The sequence below is a fragment of the Camelus bactrianus genome, chromosome 20, assembly GCF_048773025.1.
Source record: "Camelus bactrianus isolate YW-2024 breed Bactrian camel chromosome 20, ASM4877302v1, whole genome shotgun sequence".
NCBI classification, from domain to species: domain Eukaryota; kingdom Metazoa; phylum Chordata; class Mammalia; order Artiodactyla; family Camelidae; genus Camelus; species Camelus bactrianus.
In genome coordinates, this window is record NC_133558.1 from 3,534,534 (window position 1) to 3,560,050 (window position 25,517).

The 25,517-nt window shown below is 45.2% G+C and overlaps 1 protein-coding gene across 2 annotated transcripts in view; it reads right to left on the reverse strand.

Annotated features, from left to right (window-relative positions):
• The window catches only part of F13A1 (coagulation factor XIII A chain), a 125,022-nt gene that overhangs the window by 65,639 nt on the left and 33,866 nt on the right, over positions 1–25,517 (reverse strand). For both annotated transcript variants that reach the window (XM_010968596.3, XM_074348049.1), the window contains exons 5-7: positions 20,977–21,228; positions 3,854–3,972; positions 1,293–1,400 (exon numbers count right to left, since the gene is read on the reverse strand). In XM_010968596.3, the coding sequence (XP_010966898.2) occupies positions 1,293–1,400; positions 3,854–3,972; positions 20,977–21,228 (479 nt within the window). The remainder of the gene's footprint in view (positions 1–1,292; positions 1,401–3,853; positions 3,973–20,976; positions 21,229–25,517) is intronic.

The following is a 25,517-nucleotide window of genomic DNA, read 5'->3' on the forward strand; positions in this document are numbered from 1 at the left end:
CGGCAGTGGTTCCTGGATTCGTGAGAATGCGCACAACGTGTGAGCGAGCTCGGACTGCTGAGCGTGCCAGTTCAGAACGCTGCAGGAGGAATTAACTCACATCCAGCCACTGAGAGCTGCTGCTCCCCTCCTCCCTGCAAAGCCGTCATGATAACTTCAAAGGAGAAGAAGAAAGGGAACCTTGTCTGTGAAACCGGGGAAGCAGTGATTGTCGGTCCAAAGGATGCTGTTATAAATAGTTACCATCAAGAAATCCCCCAATTCTTTAGAATTCATTTTCTTTTCAGTATGCAACGTAGACTAACACGTGAAAACAAAACTGCCTTTAGATGTTAGTTTTTAGCCCTCTTTTTAAGCTCCACTTCTCTTAAATTTACATGTAGCCTAGTTATTAATAAAATAAAACAATCTTTTTTCTTAAGAGCTAACCAGAAATGACATTTCATATCATTCTCAGCTGAATATTTCTATATGAAAAACATTTGATTTCACTTAACTCAACCCAAACTCAAAGACAACATTCTTACAGACAGATTTCTTAAAAATAAACCTTAAGGAAATTGGTAATGAAAGGAATATTTTTTGCTCAGTCTTTGATTGAATGAAGTAGCACCTAGCTCCACGTTCCACCATCTCCTGTGGAGACCAGCACGGAAGGTAGAAAACGTCTAGGTTTGGGGTCAGCAGACCTGGGTTCTAGCTGGGGCTGTGTCCCTGACAAACTGGCACCACACCGCTTCCTACCTCGTAAACTGGCGTGAGACATGCACCCCTCCTCCCCACGTCTCTCAGGTGGCCGCTGTGAAGGATCGATACCCGTTTCATAAACTACAGCACCCTACGGGGAGGTCTCATTGTGATGGAGGCGAGGATTAGTAATTCTTTACTCTCTTGCTATGGGTGTGAAGGTGGAGAAAAGCTATGTCATGTGGGTTTTTGCTTTTTTTTTTTTTGGCCCTCCTTGATGTTTGATTGATCGATTGCTGATTGATTGATTATGGTGCTGGCATTCTGTTGCGGTCATGCCTCGATCCCTAGGCAAGAGGTTTCTTAAGAACAAGTGATCTATACTATGATGCCATCTATCAGCCTTTGTCTGAAGCCAAAGCCACATGAAGCACAGAGATGAGAATGTTGTTTCATGGCACCTGACAAGTTCAGGGAATTACAGGCTATTCCAAATAAAAGTTTATTAAGTGTACGCCACCATATCAACAACGCTTAATGAACTGACATCTACGCTGCAGTGAATGACAGGTGTAATTGATTTTAGTAATCGGGGTTGCTCTTACCATGGCAGACCCAACGCGGCTGACTTTGATGGGATTCCCTCTGCCGGAGAGGTCCATCTTTGCTCTGTCCATCACATACAGGCAGGCGTCGAGGATGCCATCCTCAAACTATGTAGGGAAAAAACGGGAGACTACTTAATGTCCACACTGCCAGCAAGATAGCCTCTGCCAAAAGGTAAAATGAAACCACAACCTAATACCTAGAAATGCGTATTTCCTATACGGTCATCACCCATAATCCTTAGTGTGAAATATGACGGTGGGAGGAAGGGGACATCCTCTTTTATTTTTCAGTAAGATGAGTAAGAATGTAAAAGCTAGCTGGAAATACACACGGAACTACTAGAGCGCTGACGTACTCAGATCATGACCTGACTTGAAGTTCCTCAGAAAATCATGCAGGTTAATTCAGAGGCTCTCCCCACCCCACTGGCTCCAGTGCCCACGGCAATGAAGTGAACCAGTTACGAAAAGTCAGGCCAAAGTCTTGAGACCTCAAAAGTAACATGAGTCCTTGTGCATCTCGAAAGTGAAGGGCTCTCGGGCACGTCTCAGACGGCGCGGCCCGTCGGTGCCGCCCGCGCCGGGAGCCGTGGGCGACCTCGGGCAGTGAGTGTCTGTCTAAGGGTGCTGCTCTTCGGAGACAAAGTGGATCCCAGGGTCAAAGAGGGGACAGGAGGGCTCAGAGAAAGGAGATCGTATTGTCAAGGGAAGAGTCAGCTAGTCAGTTCAGTTTCCCTAGAAAGAACCTCCAGCCACACACACCACCAGAATTTTCTTAAAAAAGGAAAAAAGACAAAATAGTACTAAAATGACAAAATCAGAAGATTACACCTACACTGTGCCTCCTTGTACAGGAGGCTTCTCTGCGTACAGAAACCTTGCATGTTCCCCACCCGAGGACTTGCGACAGAAACCACAGCCTTAACGGCTCAGGGCCGTGTGCTTCCTTGCTAAAATCCAGTCGGAATGCCAGCTGTGCCTGCGCCCTCAGCAGGCGTGATGCTGCGGCGATGAGTCACCCCCAGCCCTTCAGGGCACAGAGGACTCACGATCCTGGTTCTTCCCAGGCATTGTCCCTCAGCTGTGCCTGCGGGGCAGGACAGCCGTGAGCTGGAGAGGCAAAGACGTAGTGGAACCGGCTGTTTTCCTGCCCCACTGCAAACTACTGGCTTGGCTGCTTGTTTGGACCAAAGTACCCAAATGAGGCGACTCTGGGTGACAGTAGAGACAGGCAGTGGCCGTGCTCAAAGTGTCTATCCAAAGGCATGCTGGCGGGAGGGCGCCCCGATCATGCTTGGGACCCTTTCGCAGTCCTCCTTGCTGCCCACGCAGATGGCACTGTTCCGTATTAGCTCTCCCTCTCATCACACAGGGGAAACAGGATCACAACTAAAGGTTAGGAGTAGGGGACCCGATGCAAGGGCACAAGACAATAAGCAGTAGTCGCAGGTTGTACATCACTCAGGAAGGAAGGGGCTTGGAACCGGGGAGCCAGGCGGGGGTCCAGAAACAGGGAAAGAGCACACACATCCTTGGCCTGGCCGGATGTCAGGGATGCAGGCGGGCAAGCCTGGGTGCCGGGCTTGTGGCTCTGAGGGGTCGGCGTGAAGGAGCAGGACACAAAGCTGGGTGGACAAGACAAGAGCCAGTGGTGATAGGGGTCCCAGTGATCAGGCTGGAGCAGGTGGAGAGTTGCAGCGAGAGCCCATGTGGAAGTTTAAACAAGGATCAGAAGCCAGGAAAGTATTGTGTGATTCTGTGAGGCAGTTTCTGTGAAATCTCCCCCTCCAGATACCCAGAACGATGGTGCACAACTCCAACCATCTCAGTCAAAACACTGTGAAATGACACATTTACCTGCTCTTCTGCTGCTAGTGAAAGTCATTTCTGAGTCACAGGACATGCATCCATTTGTGGACACATGGTAAAAAAAAAATATTCATTTCTCCATTGTTAAAGACACCAAGCTGAAACAGTTTGAATTACTGAATATCGTAAACGAAGTACCATTTGCTACCTTATATCCAGACAGTAAATCGAGGCTGCAGCTGATCACACGCCTTGATGTGGAAGCCCAGACCGCCCCCCTTGACGCAATGGCAACACTCTCTTCTCATTAGCAGTATCTTTTCACCAACACTTTAAAGAAGTTATTTCTTTGAGTTGGGCACTTGCCTTGCTGTATCCTTTGCTTCATTATCAAAACACCTTTCCTTATAAGAAAAGAAAAATGCGGGTTCACTCCACGCTGAAGAGCAAAGCCTGAGCTCATGAGATTTCAGTGTGCTCAGCTGTCAAAGCCCTTCTCCCTGGAATGCCACGGCACCCATGCAACCTCCCATCTTTGTAACACTGATAACGGAAAATACGTGGTTTCAGCGATAAATTATGCAGGTTCCTTTCTAAGTCTCTATTCCCAGGCCACCCAGGAGTCTCAGATCCTGAAAAGCAGGGAATCATGCTTGTCTAATATCGAGACATATCACCCTGCCGTGACACTTGGGACAAAAATATTAAGTAAAAATGTCCTTGACCATGACCGATTTTAAATGGCTCACCTGCCCATAGCTCCAGCTTCTACTCTTGATGTCGTTGAAGTCTCCGTAAAAAATGACCCCAATGTCATTCAGGACGTACTCTTCTCTTTCTTTGTCATTTTCCAGGTACACAGCATCCTCTGCATCGGAATTTAAACACAGTGACTATTACGAAACCAGAATGCTTTCACACATCTGCAAGTTGGTTTTGGTCCTAAACTGCAATTACTCAGCTAGATGGGAAAAAAAGTCTTTTCTTTCACCAAAAGTAGTTCATTTCACAGTATATAATTTTAAGAACGGTGAACTTAATGAGTAGCCAAGATCAGCCTGTAAATGGTGACATGCGTCAGCCAAATGCTGACAAACTCTGGCTCCTTAAGTTCCAAGTAGTGCAATTAAGCTGACAAGTCTCATTGGACACGTTAGCATTCCAGTGCATCAGTAGTTCCAGAATCAGAATTCTATGATACAGACACAAAACTGTAATACAGATCAAAAATGATTTCCAAACCATTAACATTAACAGAGTTGAAAACGGCTTTGAAAGAAGTCTGGGGCACATGAGAAGCTGGCGCATCATCGGCCATGCCTGGTTGGTGGCCCATCAGACCGGAGGAGGGAGGCTGGGGCGTGTCTCCTTCTGAGGAGCAATCCTCGTGCGTGTGTTGGTCGGTGCCCAGCAAGCCTCCGCGGTCATCTCCCTCCATTGCAAGGATTTTCCTTCCTTGTGGCTACGATCTCAGGAAAACCTCGCTCCCCATCTGCCTACTCAGTGATCAGTCTGGCGCTAATCCCCAGGCCAGGCGTGAGAGCCGTGAAGGCATCTTTAGCACAGGCAGGAGCACGCAGATGTGAGTTGTACTCAGGTCAGTTTGCAGGCTTGGAAATAGTAAATTTGGTTCTGACTGGGGACTCGGTTCATCACATTTCTTTGGCCCAGGTCATACCTGCCATCCTGTTACCTTCTCAGGGTTCTTTCCTCCTCATTCCCTGATCAGTCTTTAGCTGTCTCTCTGGCCTAGAAGTTGTTAAACTTGGCTACACATTACAGTCATTGGGGTAGATTTAAAGACTCCTGATTCCTGGGTTGAACTCCAGAGCAGTTGCATCGGAATCTCTGGGGAGTAGGGATAGACTAGCCTACAGATGGTCTAGAAATAGATGTTACTGTATGCATCTATCTATGAGATTAATATATGACAAAGGAATTGTAAGTCAAAGAGGATAAAATGCCACGTCTGTTAATCCCCAGCCTCTAATTTATCCCTCCCCACACTTTCCCTTTTGGTAACCAGAGTTTGTTTTCTATGTCTGTGAGTCTTTTGGGTTTATAAATAGAATTTGTATCACTTTTTTTTTTAGATTCCACATGTACGTGATAACATGTGATATTTGTCTTTCTCTGTCTGACTTACTTCATTCAATATGATGATCTCCAGGTCCGTCCATGTTGCTGCAAATGGCATTATTTTATTCCTTTTTATGGCTGAGTAGTATTTCATTGTGTGTGTGTGTGTGTGTGTGTGTGTGTGTGTGTGTGTGTGTGTATCTCACATCTTCTTTATCTGGTCATCTGTTGATGGGTATATAGGTTGCTCCCATGTCTTGGCTGTTGTAAATAGTGCTGCTATGAACACTGGGGTGCATGTGTCTATTTGAATTAGAGTTCCCTCTGGATATATACCCAGGAGTGCGATTGCTGGGTCATATGGTAAGTCTACTTTTAGTGTTTTAAGGAACCTCCATACTGACCTCCATATGTGCTTATATTTTAAAGTGTAGAGATAAGCTCCAATTTAACAACATTATCACCTGAGGTATTAGGGAGGGTTGGAAGTTAAACATTCCTCTCTGAAGTATCTTTGTTTTGTAAGTTTGACTTTGGAATCATGGAAATGGTTTGTAAAGTTACAAGACAAAACTATCTTAAAATAAAAGACAAAGCAATTTCTAAATAAATATAACCAAAATGAAAGAAAACATGACTGTGTAAGAGATTGGCTACCTAAACCCAGAGACCCATTTCAAGTTACTTTAAGGCAGAGTAATTGCATTGTACGTCCCCAGTAGAATATAACATAAGGACAAGAAAAACTGCAAAATAAACAAACAAAAAGAAAAAAATGATGGACCATCTTAATAATCCTATTGCTAGTAATAATATTGCTATTGCTATTTTGAAACTAATGTAACAGAAGCAAACATGTTAATGGTGTTAGAAACCAAGATTTTCAGGGTAAGAGAAAAGGGTGTATAAACCAAAAATCAAAGAAATGAAAACTTCAACCTCGTGCTCTAACATCAAGCCATTTGTTACATAAGATTCCTTTGCAAATCATTTTATGCTTAAGGTTATTTTTCCTAAACTTTTTAATTAAATTTTTCTTTTTATCTAAAAGGGAAAGGCATTCTTCTATTTTCCTTTTTTTAGTGACTTGCAGGCAGGATATGCTACTTCGCACTGCAGCTGCTGGAAGCTTGTGCCCTAACCCCTGCTACTGCAGACCAGTAGCTGGACTGGCTGTGAGTCGGAATGAAAACATTAAAGGGCTGGACAACAAAATGAAGTTTTTCTTCAAAATCTTTGTTAAATGGCTCTAAGAAAATCGACCCTTATCTTTGAAGAGCATCATTCCGGGTGAAGGTCACACGACTGCCGACCCTCCCCAGTCCCTCCCCACCTGTTTCTTTAAGTTGTTAGTGTGCTTAACTTCCTCTCTTGATCAATTATATGTAAGATCGTTTCTTTTCCTCTTTCTGACTCAAGAGAAAGAAACACTTACTGAATAAAGAAGGTGAATAAATAAAATGTATTAACTGATTCTTTAAATAGTGTAATTTGCTCATTTAGAGCACGCCAAGGTAAATTAAACGAACTTTCATCTTAGAATGCTGCATAGAACCTATTGTGTAAATGTAGCTATTTTGTAAAATAACCTTGAAACTGTAAACTGACACATGTATGGTCAGATTGTGTCAAGTTTAATTTGTTTTGTTTTCTATTTCTTTTTTCATTTAAAACGACTTTAGCGATAATTAATTCCATAATTACCCCATTCTGCCATTAAGGGATATATGTTGGTACCGTAACACCGCAGAAATCTTGAAAGGGTCTGGACTCATTCTATCCAGCCTTGTCAGCTAAGGTATTTGTTTCTTGACAAATAAACCCTTTGATACTTTCAGCCAGAAATTAGTCTCATAAACCTATTTCTGAGTATAGTTTGTATGAAATAAAAATGTTTAGCTTCAGTAATAACTTTCCCAAGCTGAATTCCCTCCAGCAAGATACCTTTTTAGTGTTTTTATTTTGTTAGACTGCACATTTCCTGAAATATATTTGTAACACTTTTTTTTTTTGTACTTTTGCCATTTGAAAAGGTTGTGATGTAGTTGGTCTGTAATTAACTTGCCAACTTAAAACCACTGTTAGCTTTGTAAGTCAAAATAGAGGTGACATTGTCCTGGTATATGGTCATTTCACCTGCTGGAGCTGGACCCTACTGATCTCGTCCCTACCATTCATTTCTTCCCAGTTCACAGATGAAGAATGTGAAATTCAGTGAATGCGGTTACAAACCCTCTCAGGAGAGGAATCTCATTTCAGCAGAATTAACTTCTGTTTTCGCACTGAACAGATAAGACAAGTTGAGGATACATCACTGTGAAACTGGAAGACCTCCCAACTTAAGGCTCCCAAGTGGCTTCCTTAGCTGGCCTCTGGGTTACTGCTCATTATTTTGCTCCTCCGTTAGGGTGAAGGGTGATGACCATTCTAACTACTGTGGAATATCTCAGTTTGGGGAAGATATAACAGGAAAATACAAAAAGAACATATATGGAAGGAGAGCCTGGTTCTCTCTTCCCATATTGTGCTTTTGCTCTTATGACTGACAAATGGGTTTTTTGAGGTTTGCATTCACCATGATTTTTCACCAACAAATATTGTTATTAAGACACTTTCGTATTTCTCCTAGTCTGTGCACTACCGTGAAGTGTTTCAATCAGAGCTTATCAGAGTAATAATCAGAAACTTAATTGCATTATAATAAAATATCCAATAAAAGAATTTTAGCAAAAAATTAAATTGAACATATCAATAATAACTCAGGATGCAGTTTCTCTTTAAAAATCACACTTTCTAGTTCTTTCCATGGAAAAGAACTAGAGAAAAACAACCAAGGTAACAGCAACAAGTGCCCTTGAGCCCAGGTTCTGTTCTCTAAGCACCGTGCCTCCTCCTCGTCCCTCCCCATAAAAGGCACCTGGGCTCCTCAACAAAAATGACTCACTGCACGTCTGGGTCTGGAAATGTACAAGACTAGCCTGAAATATTTCTTCCTACCAGAAAACAGGGAGGTTATTTAAAGATTCTAGGACTCATGACAAAGGAATCAGAAGCGCCACCTGGCTAAGAGTGTGACGATTCAAATATCAAAAATTGCAGGGGTGGGTATAGCACAGTGGTGGAGTGTGTGCTTAGCATGCTCGAGATCCTGGGCTCAATCCCCAACACCTCCGTTAAAAAATTAAATTAAAATAAATTAAATTAAAAATAAATTACCCTCCCCCCAAATGACAGTCACTGCAAAGGATTAGAACACATGAAATATTTCAACATGTATAAATGCATAGTAGTTTAAAAAGTTCATTGGTTACCTTTGTAGCGTGCTAGGGAGTCAACTCCTCATTCTAAAAACTTAGAAATAAGGAAAGAACGGAGCATCTAGACCTTCTCACAGGAATAGTACCTCAAGGCACCAAAATAATTGATGGTAATAAATGCAGAAAGAATGGTAGATTAGGCTACCACTGTTTTGCAATTCCTAATGAAATGATGGATCTAGGCTAAAATCATTTGTTAAAAGGCTAATGGGGAATTTCATAATGGATGGATGAGACTGATAAAACCTGATCCTACTGATAGATTTCAGCATCGCAAAAAGAGAGGCAATCAGACATGATGCGTCTCCTGATGGGATGAATGCCCCAGGAAGCACACAGCATTTGGCTTAAGAAGTATTCTTGCCTTCTCTGCTCCACTTAATTAAAAAGAAAAAAGAGATAAATGAAAAAGATTCACTTACAGATGAATCTGATTGAGTCTCCAGATAGAACTAACTGCTTAACAGAAAATACAGCGGCTAGAGAAACATTACATGGCAGCAGGGGATGGAATCAGCAAGGTCCACAACACAGAAAGTTCTACATGACAAGTGACTCAACTTTAGCATCAAGGTTGTGGCATGAAAGAAACAGATGGAAAGGATTGCTCTTAAAGTAAAAGATTTAAGAGATATGCCAACCAAGTTAATTTACAGACATTGATTCAAAGTGTAAAAAAGACATTTTTTAGATATTTGAGGAAGTTTAATAAAGGATCGATCATTGGATACTACAAAGGAACTCGTTGATTTCAGTAGCCTTAATAATAGAGTATTGTGTGCATATACACACATATGCATATATGTGTAAGTGAACACACATATATCACACATACACATTTATGTCTACTTTTTAAAGATGCATGCTAAGATGGGTAAGGGTAAAATAACCCAATGCCTGGAATCTGCTTGAAAACACAAATGCAAAAAACAAGGTGAAAAAGGACAGATAAAGTGCCAATGAGCGTATAAAGAAATGGATACTCTCATGTGGTGTGGCTGTGTTGTAAACTACACTGCATCCTTTTTAAAAAAAGAATTTGGAAGTATCTATGCCAATCTAAGATGTGAATTCACTTTGACCAGGCAATAATATTTCTAGGTATCTGTTCTACAGAAAGACGTGTACACAGAGTGTATGTGAAAATGGGAAGCAGTCTAAATATTTGTAGATAAAAGACTGAATCAATTATGGTAAAACCATACCAAACAGTCATTAAAAAGAATATGTTTGTACTGATACAGAAAACTCTCCAAGATACATTGTGCAAGAAAGTAAAGTATAGAGTAACATTCATGATACACCCCCCATTGGTGGTTAATAAAATCCAAATTCTATAGATGTGTATATGCACAATGTGTAAAATCATAGCAAAGTACCTGGAGTGACATTACGCAGTTAAAGCTGGTTTTCTCTGGATACGCGCCAGGACTGGAGGTAAAAGGGAGGGCCCGCTTCTCACTGTTTATGTGTGTGCTGGTGTGTGTATTTGAAAGGGACAATGCAGTCAACTAATTGTCAATTAAAAATTAAAACCGTTCAAAAATACATTAAATGGATTGAAGTACATCAGAATGGTAACAGTGGCTTGTAGATCTCTGAGTTCTTCTTATGCTTTCATTGCTTTTTATTTCTATAATTAGACTTTCAACATTGGAAAAACAGTTGTTTTTTTTAAATGTGGTTGCATTGACATGAAACTACCTACATTTAATAAGAGGTTAACAAGTTCAACGTTCTGGCATTGATTTGTCTTCAAGAGCCACCTGGTGCGCTCTTTGTTTATGGTCGATGTCCTTGTTCAGTGTCTTCACATCGTCACCGCTTTCCCTCCTTCTCTGAGTCTCCCTGTGCTGTTGTCTTTCCGGCATAGGCTGGATTAAGCCTCGTTCCGTGGTGGCCTACGGACACTGCGGTGACACTCATCCCGCTCTGTATTGTTCTGTGATTGAGTTATTTCTCAAACAAGCATGTGTGTAGTATCTACTACATGCCAGGACCTAAGTGTGGTACGGAAATGAACAAACTCATTAAAACTCATAACATTTCTAAGAGGAAGGCGTATTTGCCCCATCTCATACATAAGGAAACTGAGGAAGAGAGGGGTGAAGTATCTTTCCCAAGGTCACATTGCTAGTAAGAGGGGAGGCCAGGATTTGAACATGAAGCTGTGTCCCAGGTCGACGGGTCAGGCCACTGTCCACCCCAGCGCCCAGCACATACACAGTGCCTGGGGACACAGCACAGGAGACGCCTACTGCGAGAATGAGGGGTGGGGGTGGATGTCTGGGGCTTGGAGAGTGAGCGAGAAGTCCAAGAAAATGAAGGATTTACTTTTGGGCTTTGGGTTATTATTGATGGGAAGTTATAAATTTAGGTGGCAAACTATGACTGGCGAGGAGTTCGAGAGCCCAGAACGGGACCACCCTTTCCCTTCCAGCAGCTGAATTAAATCTTGCCTCAAAGCGGACGGGGCATAATCATGAATCCACAACAAGGGAAGGAAATCAAATGGGGAGCCTTGATTTTAATTTTAAATTTATTTATGATTTTAAAAGAAGATTGAGGGCAGAGAGCAGTGCTTTCTTTCCCTCGTTTTTATTCAGATCTGTCACTTTAAAATACAGTTGTCCAAAGTGAGGTTTAAAAAAAAAAAGGCTTCACCATGGTGACTTCAAAAACCTGCGATAGGCTGATGAAAACAGGAAAACCTACTCATTTACTGCTTGAGATTTCTGTTGTTGGGTTTGTTTGGGTTTTTTTTTTGGTGTTGCTTTTGGTTTTTTTGGTAAATTTTTTTGTTAGTATTAGAGGTGCAGTGAGGTTCTTCTAGATCCAGAGGGGGAAACTGGGTTCTCCACTTTGTGAACTGGAGGACACTCCTCCACTGCTAAAAGGCACAGCAAGCTGACGAGTAACTTAGTGTTCCAGTCCCCCAACAATCCCAACTGTGAGCAGGCAGGGGTGTGTGTGTGTGTGTGTGTGTGTGTGTGTGTGTGTGTGTGTGTGTGTACGTGTGGGGGCGGGGAGCTACTCCTCTCACGGGAGAGCGGACAGGGGACGCTGGGTCTCCCGAGCTCGTGGAGTTGAAGTGACAGCTCCATGGACCGACTGACAATTTCTTGATCCTAAGAAGCCTCCGGGAAACCACCACCACGATAAAAGTCAAGAGGAAAACAGCCCACACAGCGCCCTTGATGAGTGTGGCTAACGGCCCCGCCCGCCCTACCCAGCTCCTCTGCCCCCGGACGCGCCTTCGACACGCCTTGTAAACAGCCACCCGTCCAGGGTGACTAACGGGAGGCCAGGAATAAAGCAGAATGGCCCCATTGATTTTACAATTCCTGTGGTGGGAGGAGTGGGCAGTTGAAAAAAGAAAATTGTGGGCTGAGAAATGTTGGGACTCCCTTGTAGGGCTGATTCCTGGCACCCCTGGAATTTACCACTTGCCTCTCCACCCAGAGGAAGTAAGAACTTACAACAAACATGTACAAATGAATGCTGAGCCTATTGGTCTGATTATGTGCATGAGCCCGTGGGGAGAAGGAGGGCTGTTTAGCACCACCTGGGCTGCAGCTTTCCTTTTGCTTATTTACATGATATTTTAAAGGTAAAGCAAGTCCCATTGCTAAGGTCGTTAAAGTCAAGCCCAGCAAAGGGATCAAAGAAAACTGTGGAGCTGGGGATGCTATCATAATGTTTTATCCCTAAAGAGACTGCAAAGAAGTTTAAATCAGAGTCAGATTCTGTTTCTGCTCCTTTAGAAGAGATCATGGCTTGGCCCCTTCCGAAAGGCAACATGTCTCACCTCTTTGGTGAAGGGAGAAATGGTGAGTGGGGGATGAGGAACCCCTTCTCCTTGCCTCCCTTTCATATAAAAGCTGAGCAGTGCTGAAGGAGGAGGGAAGACGTGCTGTGGGGATTAATCAGTCCTGGAGGGAGTGGCTGCATGCGCAGAGGAAGTGTGACTCCGGACTGGTGTCGCCATGATGTGTGTCTCCATCTCGGAGTAAATCAGGAGGGGTGGTGAACCCCAGCAGGCTGTGTGCGCTGGGGACACACTGTTCCCACTGACAGGAACTGGGAGACGCTGAGGTGCACGAAGGAGCGGTATTCCCAGTCCGCGCTTTTTTTTCCCCGGAAGGGGCCAGAGCCACTGTCTTCCTAAAATGATTTAATACAGCCTCTCTAGAGGCCTGCCTTTGTCCCTGTGAACTCTGGGGTGGAAGGAACCCAGAAAACACAGGCAAGTGACTCCTCCACTCTGGGGTCCACGTCCGGTCCCTGAAAACAGGCTGATTACATCACCGCTCAGGCCGGCTTGGGAAGTTGATCTGATTTGTGCTTTTTTGCCAGTTTTGCTGGTTAAGGACTTTTTAGTGTACTTAAACGTCTTCAGAAGAGATGATTATTCATGAAGCAAATTCTACAAAGAAAATGTCAGATATTCTCAAAGGGAGCCTGTGCCCTTGTTGGCATGCTTAATTTTTCTTTCTTTCTTTTCTTTTTTGTGATGAAAACTTTCGTTTGATCTTGTAGCTATCAACCTGGTTTTATTTATTTTTATTTATTTATTTATTTATTTATTTATTTATTTATTTATTTATTTATTTATTTATTTATAAAGGCCGGATTTTCCAGCGTTGATTAGAATATCAGAGACGCTTCCCGGCCGGTTGTTACTTTTATTACACAAATACAGGATGCCAATGGTTCTGGCTCCAAAAATGAGAGAACGGACCCTGACCAAATCAGGATATCCAGGTTTTAGCCCCAGCCTGTTCCCTGATGTTCTATATGACCTTGAGCATTTTAGGTAACACCACAAGATCTGTTTTGTCTCTTGAAATACGGGGCTGATAATGCTGTCCTGGCCTCTCGGAGAGGTGGTTATCAATTCAATTCAGCGAACATTTATGGGCATTAGCGCTGGGCCTGGCACCCTGTTAGGCTGAGTGGGAGAAGGACCCTGCTTTCTGAAACACAGGATGCAGGAAGATACTGGCTTTGAGCATCCTTTGAAGATCTGAAACACACTGCCCACGTAAGGAAGTATGGACCACGTGAGTCGGGCAGGTGAATTCTCATTAGAATTTCCAGCCCTGCTCCTTCCAGGAACAGCTTTGGACCCTGAATCTGGAGTCTTCTATATGCCACTGAAAATGACGTTTCCTGTGAGCTCTCTGGGCTCCCTTCTGATTGTAATGTCACGCCAAACACCGCTCACTTGGTCTGAGAAAGATGAATGGGCCTCCAGTGATTTGGACACTTGCGAGAGGGGGATATGCTATTGCGTTTAATAGACGCTTTGAATAAATAAGGGCTTAAAACTTTCACAGAAGCTTTGCTAAAATGTCACAAAAATTCAGTTAACCAGCTCTCCGAGTGCTGCTGTGCACATGCACTGCTCGAGGGGCTGGACACCTGTCGCCCCCGCTCCCCGGCTCTGTCAGAGCCCCCGTTACGTCCTCCTGCTGTGCCGTGACTTATCTCAGCGCGTTTCAGGGTGTGACTCACTAGTAGCTCATTTGTGAAACCTTTACTAGCTGCCCTTTGAGGACAAAGACTGCCTTTTTCACTCCCACATTCCCAGTGCCTGCTTCAGCACCGACCCTTCATGTGTGTGAATGAATAAACAATATCGTGGCATCACCCATGGGTAATTATGTTGTCAAGGGCGTTGGGGGAGAGGTACTATTAATATCTGTGGACTGATGGATGAACGGCTCTGGCCTGAGGATGCAAATTCTGGTCTGGGCTCAAGGGTCTCTGAGAGGAAGGGGTGTTGGTTAGTGTCGCCCCCAGAACACCAGGCCTGGTGTGTTACTGCATTCTGTACTGAAGGGTCCACAAGACCACGTATCATTACAAAGCAAAGAGTAAGGACGAATGTCATAATAAAATACAAGTTGGTCACATTTATTTACTGTCTATTAAAAGCATCCAGATATGGGAAATTTATTGATTTCTTTACACCAAACTTAATTGACTCCTTTGTTTAAAGGAAAAAGCAAGAATCACATCGAATAAAAAGTCAGAAATACCAGATGCTTACTTAACATCAGATGCTAAAAGAGAGACATCTACACAGGGGTGTCCCCACAGACGGGGGTGTCCCCACAGACGGGGTGTCCCCACGGACAGGGGTGTCCCCACAGACGGGGTGTCCCCACAGACCGGGGTATCCCCACAGACAGGGGTCCCCACAGATGGGGTGTCCCCACAGACGGGGGTGTCCCCAAAGACGGGGTGTCCCCACAGACGGGAGTGTCCCCACAGACGGGGTGTCCCCACAGACAGGTCCCACACACTCCACATGTCACTGACTTTTCTCAAGGTGGTAAGGTGTGAGAGGACACTTATGGCTTACCTGTGATGATCGGTGCCGTGAACCTGGAAAGCATTTACTTGGAATTATTAAATCAATGCCACAGACATTTATTAAACATTCCATATGTACCAGGCACGGTGCTCGGCGCTAGGGTGCCTGGCTGAATGAGACAAGAGAACATCAGAGATGGGGAAGGAGGTGGGGAACTAGTGATTAAGAAAAAACGAATCCATATGATCTGGCAATCCCACTCCTACACATGTATCCAGAGAAAACTCTAATTCGAAAAGACACCTGCACCCCAGTGTTCATAGCAGCACTGTTTACAACAGCCAAGATGTGGGAGAAACCTAAATGTCCATCAACAGATGACTAGATAAGGAAGATGTGGTGTGTACACACACACACAATGGAATATTACTCAGCCATAAAAAGAATGAAATAATGCCATTTTCAGCAACATGGATGGACCTAGAGATTATCATACTACATGAAGTCAGACGGAGAAAGACAAATATACTGACATCACTTATATGTGGTATCTTAAAAAAATGATACAAATTACATTTACATACCAAAAACTGACTCACGGACGTAGAAAACAAACTCTGGTTACCAAAGGGGAAAGGGCAGGGAGGGATAAATTAGGGGTTGGGGGCTAACAGACACACATCACTATATATAAAATAGATAAACAGCAAGGACCTATGCTATAGCACAGGGTTTCTCATAATAACATGTCATGGAAAAGAATCTGAAAAGAAAAAATGTCTATGTACGTATATGTATAACTGAATCACTTTGCTGTACCCCTGAAACTAACATTGTAAATCAGCTACATTTTAATAAAAAGTTTAAAAATTAAAAAAAAAAAGACGAATCCCAGGAAGATCACTGACGCCCAAGCAAACAGAACAGGCGGCTGCCACCCCGGGTACCGAGCACGGGGCAGGACCAAACACAACAGGCGGCTACGGCCCCGGTACCGAGCACGGGGCGGAACATCGGAAACCTCCAGAACACACTGTCTGGCAGATGCTAGACTACCAATCTGGAACCGTTTTGAATTTAAACAGGGGAATACATCCAAAGATTCAGAGTTCTGAGTGGACAGAAAAATAAGATGACTTCACGATAAATGCCCAGCTCCCTGGTGCTGCTGCCTTTGTGGGAACACCTGTCTCTCCAGCACCCGGAGGAGCGCCCTCCCGGGACGGATCTGAAGCCTGGCAGCCCTATTAAATGAAAGGGCTAACGGATAATTCTCTCCGTATCCACCCCCTTCGGTCACGTGGTCTTGTTATTGATCCCCATAATGATTTAGTGATTATGGAGGATAAATTGCCCATGAGTGCAGAGCAGGCTGAAGGCCCCCAGGAACACAGCTGAACACTCCCTGTCGATCAGCGCTGTGCTGGCCCGCAGGGTTTTCAGCCCCGTGTCTGCAGCCTCCTTGGACGTCACCTCCGCACGGAGAGTGTGGTGCTGCCAGCACCTCGCTCACTTCGCTCTGTTTTGGCAGCTTCTGACTCTCCCTTCTATTATCTTTCCCACTTGGGCCATGGTGCCTCCTTTTATCTCCTTTCCAATTGCCAGACTGTCTCCTTCTGAGTCCCTTGTAAAGGACTAGCAGGTGCGAGGCCAAAGCTGGGTGATTGTCTGGCTGCAGTGTGTGTGGTTGTGTGTGGGGTGCATCACCCAGACCCCGCTGTTGGGTTACACTTCGGCTTCCAGGCTGGGAAAACCACAGGGTGGGAGAAATGAGATGACCTCTTTCTCTCATTTCATTAACCTTCTCTGGGAGATCTCAGTGAGTACTAATGTAAAAATGTAAAAGGTATTAGCTTAAAAGCTGGCGCCAGAATTTTTCTGGAGAGAACAGCTTTGGAAAAGTGTGTAGTACCAAAGGTGTGTGGTCTGACTATTGGAGAGCCCAAAGAACACAAGTTAAGAAGCCGGCTGAAGTGCTGTGCACGAGAGAATAACAGAGTTACTGCGGAGAGAGGATGGGAGAGGAGAGTTTGAAGAACAAGGCAAAATAAGAGCGGGCAGAGAAGAGGCAGTGAGGTGCAGAGACTGGGCTTAGCTGTAGGGAGGACTCAGTGGAATTTTAAGAAGGGTAAATACAGTCTCCGGTGTTTTGCAATTATTATTTTGTGACTATTATGCAAACCAGTGGTTCCGTGAGTGCGGTCCCTGGCCCGAAGCTTAGCATCCCCTGGGGACTGGCTAGAAATGCAAGTTCCCAGGCTCCGCCCAGACCTACCCAGCGCGAGGCTGCTGCACGGGAGCGGAGTTTCAGCAGGCCCTGCCAGGGCTTCTGACCGGCCCATGTCCTGAACCACAGCTCTGCGGGTCCTCCGCTCCCGCGGGTTCCGCACACGCGGATTCGGCCAAATACACATCCTACGCTGTGCTTCCCACCCGCCTTTGGCTGAATCTGCGGGGTATGCAGAGCACAAAGGGCAAATACAGAACATGGGTGCCCGCAGACTTTGGTGTCCATGGTGGCCCTGGGACCATGTCCCGCCCCCTCTCCCCGGGATACTGAGAGGTGACTGTAAGCCTCTCCTCCTCTCACCCTCCACACCGCGCTGCGATTAACGTCTAAACATTCACAGATGTTTTGTGCAGCTGTTTTTAATGGTTCTGAGGCAGCTCAGGTACCAGCACTGGGGGAAGTAGGATTCCTACTGGCGGAGATGACCGTAACCACGTCCCCAAGAAATCAGCAGAAACGCTTGGACCTTCCCAGGTCAAGGGCCTGGGGCACTGGGGCAGTTTTCCCCGTGTTCTGGGAGCAGGGCAGACCCGCCCGCGTGTCCCTGTGGTCAGCCTGCTTCCCACGTGCCAGCTCCCACGTCCTCTCCGACTGGCCCCCAGCACCCCCTCCTCACTTCTGGTTCTCAACAGATGACTTTGCATTACACTTTGTTGAGAAAAAGAGAATCACAAGATGGGAGCAACCTCATTCTCCTCCCACTGGGTCTAGAAAACCTGCCTCTTCACCCACAGCCACTCGCTCCTGTCATAGCACAGGATGGGCAGTCTCACCTACACAGGGCTCTTCCCCTGTCCCCTGGATCCCGCCTACTCGAGGACTTCCCTCCCTGAGTTAGTGACTCTCAGCGGCGTCTTGCAGAATCACGTGCAGAGCTTTTTAAAAAGCCCAGGCTGGACTCCAGACTGGTCAGAATGTTTGGATGGGGAGCCTGCAGCCTCCACAGCCAGCCCCCCCAGGGTGCAGCCAAGCTCGTGAACCACTGCCTTCTCTCTGGGCAGAAACCTCTCTTTTCCCTGGTTGGTCTCCATCACCAGAAAATTACGCCCACTCTGTCCTGTCTTTAAGAACTTCTCCTTTGACCTTCACATCACCATCTGTGTTTCACAGAAAGTCTTCCGGAAGGAGACGGCCATACCCGCTACCATCACTTTCTCACCCCCATCGCGCTGCAGCCCCCACCCACAGCTCTGGTTTCTGTCCCCATTGCTCTAGTAAAACAATCTTTCTAATTTTCCAGTGACGTCTGTATTTCACAGGGTATGACCACTTTCTTTTCTTACCCTAGTCAACAAGTCAGCAGCATCCCAAATGGCTCATCGCTGTCTTCCTGAGTCAGTTCTCTGCCCCTGCACCAGGCCACTCCCCTGGCTTCCTTTGGCCTGCTGGCTGCTCCTTCCCAGTCTCCTTGTCCTTTGTTTAGACTCTAATAGCCGATGATACTAACTCCATTTTGGTCCCACCTTTGCTCTTACCCAGCAGCCCCTGAGGGCGCTCACACTTACAGCTCTAACTCAGCCACCACCTTTGATCTCTAGACTCACTTATTCAAGTGCCTACTGGACATTTTCCCTCAGGTATCTCACAGATGTCACCAAATTAACATTTCTAAATGTAACTATTCCTTTCGCCCTTAGATCTTCCCCTTCACCTCCCCCTGTCTTCCCAGCTCTGCGAATGGCACCAACATCCACCCTACAGGTCAAGCCAGTCACCTAGTTATTCTTGACTCCTCCCCCTGCTTTGCCTCCCACGTTCAGTCCCTCTGTGATTTCTGTTCTAAATCCAATGCTGTCCAATCCATCCCCTCCTCCTCATCTCCACTGCCACCACTGTAGTCCAGCCCATCATCATCTTCATCCTGGGCCACAGCTTCCCAACTTATCTCTCTGGCTTTATTGCCACCTTCCTCCCATCAGTGATGCCCAGGGGAGGTCCCTGTGCCCCTTCTCTGGAACACAGCATGGCGCGCCGGGGCCATGCCTTCCCTAGGTCTAGGTGACTCTGAACGGAAGGACCTGGCAGATGCTCACTCAGGTAGTTGAAGGTTATTAGGTCATCCGCCTCCTGAATGGTCCTCCTGTAACATCAATACGTCAGACTGACCCTTTCCCCTCGAGAAGAGTGGCCCCAGAAGTGGAAATGCACGTAGACATACACCTCATCTCACACAGACAGGGTCGTCCAGAAAAGCCGTGAACAAACCAAAGTTTGGGGAAATCACACCATCCTTTAAATACCTTCGGGTACTGAGCGGTTATACAAAGCTGTATGCCTGTCTTTTTGTAATGCAAACAAAATCAATAGCAAACTCTTGGTTTACTAATTTCATAAGAATGGCTTTTTTGAGTACAAGTTTCTTACAACAGGCCGCTTCCTACATACTCGCCCGTCTCAGTCTCCTCTGCTAATTCCTTCTCTGTTAGACCCCTAAGTGCTGACCTCCTGAGGCTTGACACTACACCTTCTTCCCTTCTTTATCTGTGTTTTCTCCAAAGATGCAGACAACACCCAGATTTATATTTCTGATCCTCACGTCCAGATTCATGTATCGGGATATCTCCCTGCCATTTCTGCTTGGGTATCTGCAGTTATCTCCAACCAGACATGTTCAAAGTCTTAGTTTGTCTCTACACCTCCACTCCACTCAGTCTTCTCCACCTCTGTGAATAGCACTCCGTCCGCTCAATCGCACAGCGCCTTGTGTCTGGTTGACCAGGTTGCCGTTAACAGGAACGGACCTCTGAAGTGCACGTGGCCCACTTAGCATCTCCTGTTACCATCAGCCTTGAACATCCGTCTCATAGATAGGATGATTGGGCACAAGATGATGGGGATTTCAAAGAAAAGGTCAGTAGGGTCCAGGTTTCTGTTACATGTGAGCAGAAAATACTGTTGTTCACTTAGCATCTGTGTGTAAGTTTGGATCAACGCTGATTCAAATGCAGCTCTCACGTTCAAAATCAGCACCAGCGTAGACTGATTTGGGAGGATACTGGAGAGCATGCGGTGCAAGGTGATGTGAGAATCTTTGACCCCGTGTCAGCTTTTATGTGCTTCATTACCTATTTCTTAAGACCTAAAAGTGGACCCTCTTCTCACAATTTGCTACAGCATCTGCCTCTGGAACTTAAAATTAGCCTTGTGCCAAGTATGGAAGCAGAGGGCAGATACGGAAGGGCAGGGATGGGAGAGAGGAAAACACCAGTGTGACTGAGTTTTTAAATGGGATTGGTAGAAAAATCCTTGGACTTGACTGAGTTTATTTGAATATAGATGAAGCTTCTGCTGCAGCCAGAAAGGAAGACTCAGAATAGCAGTAGAGATTAAGTTGTATTATGTTACAACAAAGCTACATGTTTGCATATCCAGAGCCACGGTTTGTAAACCTTGCACCCACTATGCATATAAACAAATTTATGGAATCCTTTAGACATTCAGTCTTTCTGTTCTTGAATTAGTGACATAGAGAAGTTAGTCCCACTGTGGACAGGATCCACCTGACTCTGGTTATCTGAGCCGGGTTATGACTCCAGTAGTTTTGCAAGTCAAGTTAAATAAGCCCATTTTGTCTACAGAGCAATAACATGCGCAGAGGCGATGGTATCAACATACAGCTCCGCAGTTAGCTAACTGTGCAACTTTGCACAACCTTCAGTCATCTCCTGGAGTAAATGTACAGCAGCATTACCTTCATATATATTGAGGACAAATTTTGTGTCTTTTTCTGACTTTTAATCATGGCAGACAGTATATGGGAAAGGGACACGTCTTCTAGAACAACTCTGCTATCCCTCAAAAAGAGATGCATTAGAAACACATGGACTGTTTTTCTAATGAGAAAAATAAATGCCTGGCCCTTACCTTCACACCAAGGGTTGAAGAGAATGTACGTGTCCGTCTCTGGGTTCCGGCTGGTGCGGATGATGCCATAGGGGGTCCAGACAGCGACGTACATGCGGAATTTTCCCACAATGCAGTTTGGAGAAGACTGGATGGACAGCCGGACCGACCGGTCCTCTCTCATGATGACTTTGGCCCCCCACTTGCCACTCTGCAGCTCGGAGACAATGGGGACTGGGATGTAGGTTCCCTTGTTCTCCTGAGGGTAGCGGCCTGGGAGGAGAAAGAAGAAACGCTGCGTTGGGGACATTTCCTTGTTCTCAGTCTGTCACCTTTGTAGCTGAAGGTGGGAAATCATTCATTAGACTTGAAATCATAAGTCTTGGGTTGAATATCACTTTTGCTACCAACTTGCATGCTGGTCGTCAATTTTCTTAACTTTTTTTAAGGTCTGATTTGTCATGTCTAGGTTAAAAGAAGAACAATAATACTTACAGAGATTTTTATCAGTTGGTTAGTCAATGAATTCAAATAAGATGCAGAAATACTAACGTGGACGTTAAAACAGAAGCAGAGCTTACAGGTTCCTGTGAAGTCACCATTCCCTGACAGCCCACCCTCTAAAAAGGTAAAATTGCTCTTTGAGGGTCCTAAGGCAAAGGTTTGTATTTATTCTGAAATCAATTTATTTGTCCTACTACTTGTAATAGAATTACATTTTTAGTTGTCCACGTGTAACTATTTTCATATTTAACTGAAGCATGTTTACTGCCAAGCTCATTAGTAATTTAGGCTTCTGTCCTGGGCAAGAATTCAGGCCCCGGAGGCAAATTATCCAGGTTTGAATCTTGGCTCTGCTGCTTCCTTCCCCCAGCAACCTCTGGCAGCTACTTGACCTTCACAAATCTCTATTTTCCTCTCTTTTTCTTTATCAGCAAATGAGACTAATGTGCCTACCTAACGATGAAATAAAATAATACATGTAAGATGCTTTGCACATGATTTCTCACGCATAACAAATTTTTACCTGTTATTTCAATAGAACATTAAACGTCAGAGCACTTTACCGTATGTCCAGGCTCTTCATGCTTTATACATAAGCTCTCGCAGGCTAACTCTTATCTCTCTTTATTGCTGTCATTTTGGAACAAATTCTGATTTCATGGTGTTGACCTCAAAACTGAATTTTACTAATGGATCCCTGAAAAGTCAGTCTTCACTGTGTATCGAAAGTCAACCTCACAGCGTTCTTTAACTCTTTGGCTTATGGTTTAATTTATAGTTTACTTTACAGGATAGTCAAATACACACACACACACACACACACACACACACACACACACACACGCATGTATATTTTAAGCAGGAACAAATCTTTCACTCACAAAATTTTCCAAAATGTATTAGATGGTCAGTTCTTCTTGGCTTAATGAAAATCACAAATCAGATGAATACATCTACAAATTGTTTGGATTGTAAGCAGAAAAACCTTTCAGGGTAAAACTTACTCATGTCAATTGTTTTACATGAACCATGTGGAGGATTCTGCATCGTAACAAACCAAAACGCTGCTTCGTGTTGGCCCCTCCAATTACTGAGGTCTTTAAAGACCTTTCTGGCGGGCATGTTGTTGAAGGCAGAGCGTCCTAAGGAGGCATCAGCTCCCACTGTGTGATTCGGCAAGGTGCTTAATCTTAATGAAAATAACAATTCATACAATGCAAGGCAGGGAGAAAGATTAGAGCCCCGTGCATCGCTATTGTTAGGGGTATATGTTTATCAACACTCAGAATGAATATTATCATAAATCCAATAAAGCCTTGAAAATGATTTTCTACCAAGTTGTGACAGTGTCTTGGTGGTGTTCTTGGGAATACACGGGGCTCAGCCTCCGAGAAGCCTGGACATAAGCCCAACTGCAGGAGCCGTCAGCTCCAGAGGCACCACCATCCCCCAACTTCCTGAATATGCTCCTCGTGTACATGTACAGACTGGGGCCTGAGGTTGCCCTTTCTCCGGACGCATCATGGCTCTCTGGAGCCCCCATTAGTGCCGAAGCGTAGACATCCAAAGCAATCTCGCCAGCTAAATGGGACCATAATTCACTTATTACAGGGACTTGTGGCAGCTGTTGCCACTAAACACTGACTGAGATTGAGAGCGCACGGTATTCAATATGACATGAGCTTGGTAAAAATAAACTCTCAGAGACAAAAATCTATGTGGTAATGACAGCATTAGAGTTTTTAAAAAGGATGAAAGGAATTTTAAAATGAATTACATAAGCAAGCTCCTTTAAGCAAGGCATTAGGAGGGTGTGTCTGAAGCTCCGTGCTAGGAACCTCAGCTCCACGTCTGTGCTAACATCCACCATCCCTGGGAGCATCAAATTACTAAGACAATCACTGGTTTCCATGGCTACACGTCAAGGTTTGATTTCAAGAACTCCAATTTTACCTAGCAGATTCAAGTTATGCCCAAAAAAGGAAACAAAAGGGAAAGCCATGTTTATTCATGCTGGCTTTGAACCCGGTCACGGCTCATTCTAGAGGCTGGTTTGTTTGACGCTTTCCCTTCGTGCAACAATATTGTCTGTTGTGTGCTGGGCATCATTCTCAGTGCTAGAGACACCACAGCAAGCAAAGCAGCCTCCTTGCCCACAGAGCTCATGGTCCACGGACAGAGCCCAGCCTGTGCTGACCCTGATGAGCCTGTTCCTGCTTTAACCCTCGTAACAAACTGTGAGAGGGAAATTGCCATCATCACCCTAATTTGACAAATCGGGAAACTGAGGCCCGGGGTCATTAAGCAGCTTGTCCAGGGTGACGCAACTAGTAAGCAGTGGGGCTGAGATCTGAACCCAGGCGGTCTGGCTCTAGAGCCTGGGAGCTTAACCTCTCGACTGTACGGCAGTCGTAGGTGCGGAAAACGCTACGGCGCTGGTGAGAACCGCGGTGCAATTCTGACCGCGCAGTTAACTTGCGGGGCTCCCCTGGGCAGATTCCTTCATTGTCGGGAGTTCCATTTCCTTGTCCCTTTGCAGTTCTGGAAACTGGTAGAAAATAGATTTTATAATAGAATGAAGGCTCTATGCACGGCACACAGTAGGAGTTAAGTCAGGAGACAGTTATTGTTTGTGTTTTAAACTAATAGTTGCTTGGATGCAAAGCCAGAAGGGAGAAGAGTGATTTTTCCTTCTCTCTGGTTCTAAACCCGCACAAAGGTGGGAGTCCCAGGGAAAGCTGGCTACGTTTGTGGAGGGAGGTGTCGCGCCCCAGGGGAAAGCACTCAGATGGCTCTGACACTTACTGTGTGATCCTGGCAAAGGGCACACCCTCTCTCCACTGCAACTTCACGTACTCTGTCAAATGGGGATACAATGCGCAGTAGGCAGTGATGAAGAAGGCGGCTCAGTAAATGCAAGTTACCCTTATTGCTATTCCTCATTTTCTCAGGCTTCCTGATTCCTCTAAGCAGTCCTTTCTCTGCTCCAGGAGTGGGAAGCCAGGATGGGTTCGCCGACGGGAAGCCAGGATGGGTTCGCCGACAGCCAGCCTACACGACCCAAGTTCCCTTCCAGGAACCTTGTGCCACCTCAGCTCTGCGCTGCCCACCCCACCCCCAGCCCCACACGAGAAAGTGATGGCATTCCTCATTCACCCCAAAGCCGTAGTAATTCCAGAATTACCCTAGAAGAATCACCTAAGTCACATCTGATTTTCTGAATCACTGGTCACTGTTATCTCCATTCATGCCTTAGAGTAGGAGCTGGCACACTTTGGGCCAAATGTAGCTTGTAAATAAAGTTTTATTAGAACACACGCATCTGGGCCTGACTGCGCTACTGCAGCAGAGGCGAGGGGCTGTGGCAGAGAACAGCAGGTCTGCAGCGCCTGAAATATTTACTATTTGGCCATTACAGTAAAAGTTTGCCAACTTCTGCCTTAGAGAATTTCACATTTTATTTATTGAAGGGGTGATTTATTACAGAACCTCACTGTCTAAGACTTGAAAATACCATCACCTAGTTTTTCCTTCAAAGAGAAATATGTTAGTAAGCTAGTAACAAACATCTGTGTCGCTATTAGGTCAATGTTTAGCTTCCTTAAAGCCTCTTCGTTAAGTTCCTCGCAGTCTCAGAGGATGCTGAAGACAGAGGACGCTGGTTGTAACTTTGTATTGATTTCAGTAGACGCAGCTAAAGCGTTCCGTTTTATTGCTGTAAAAGTTGTTTAGAGTTGCCAAGACAGTTCATACGGACAGAGATGGAAATAAAGTGACAGGAGCGAAGGTTTGTTTCCTGGGGTCGCTGCGAGGGAATTTTTACAGACAGGAAACTGAGGTTCTGTGAGGTTGTCACACGCAAGACAGCCGTGTAACTGGGCAGAGGCAGAGATGGGACACAGACCACGACCTCTGCCCTGGGAAGCCCGCTCTCCTGGCTCTGCATCATGCTGTCTCCATAGAGATGGTGGCCGGAGGATGCTGGAGGGATCACAAAGATGAAGGATGCCAAGAGAAGAATGAAGCTGGACGCTCTGAGGGCATATCTGCCAAAGGGA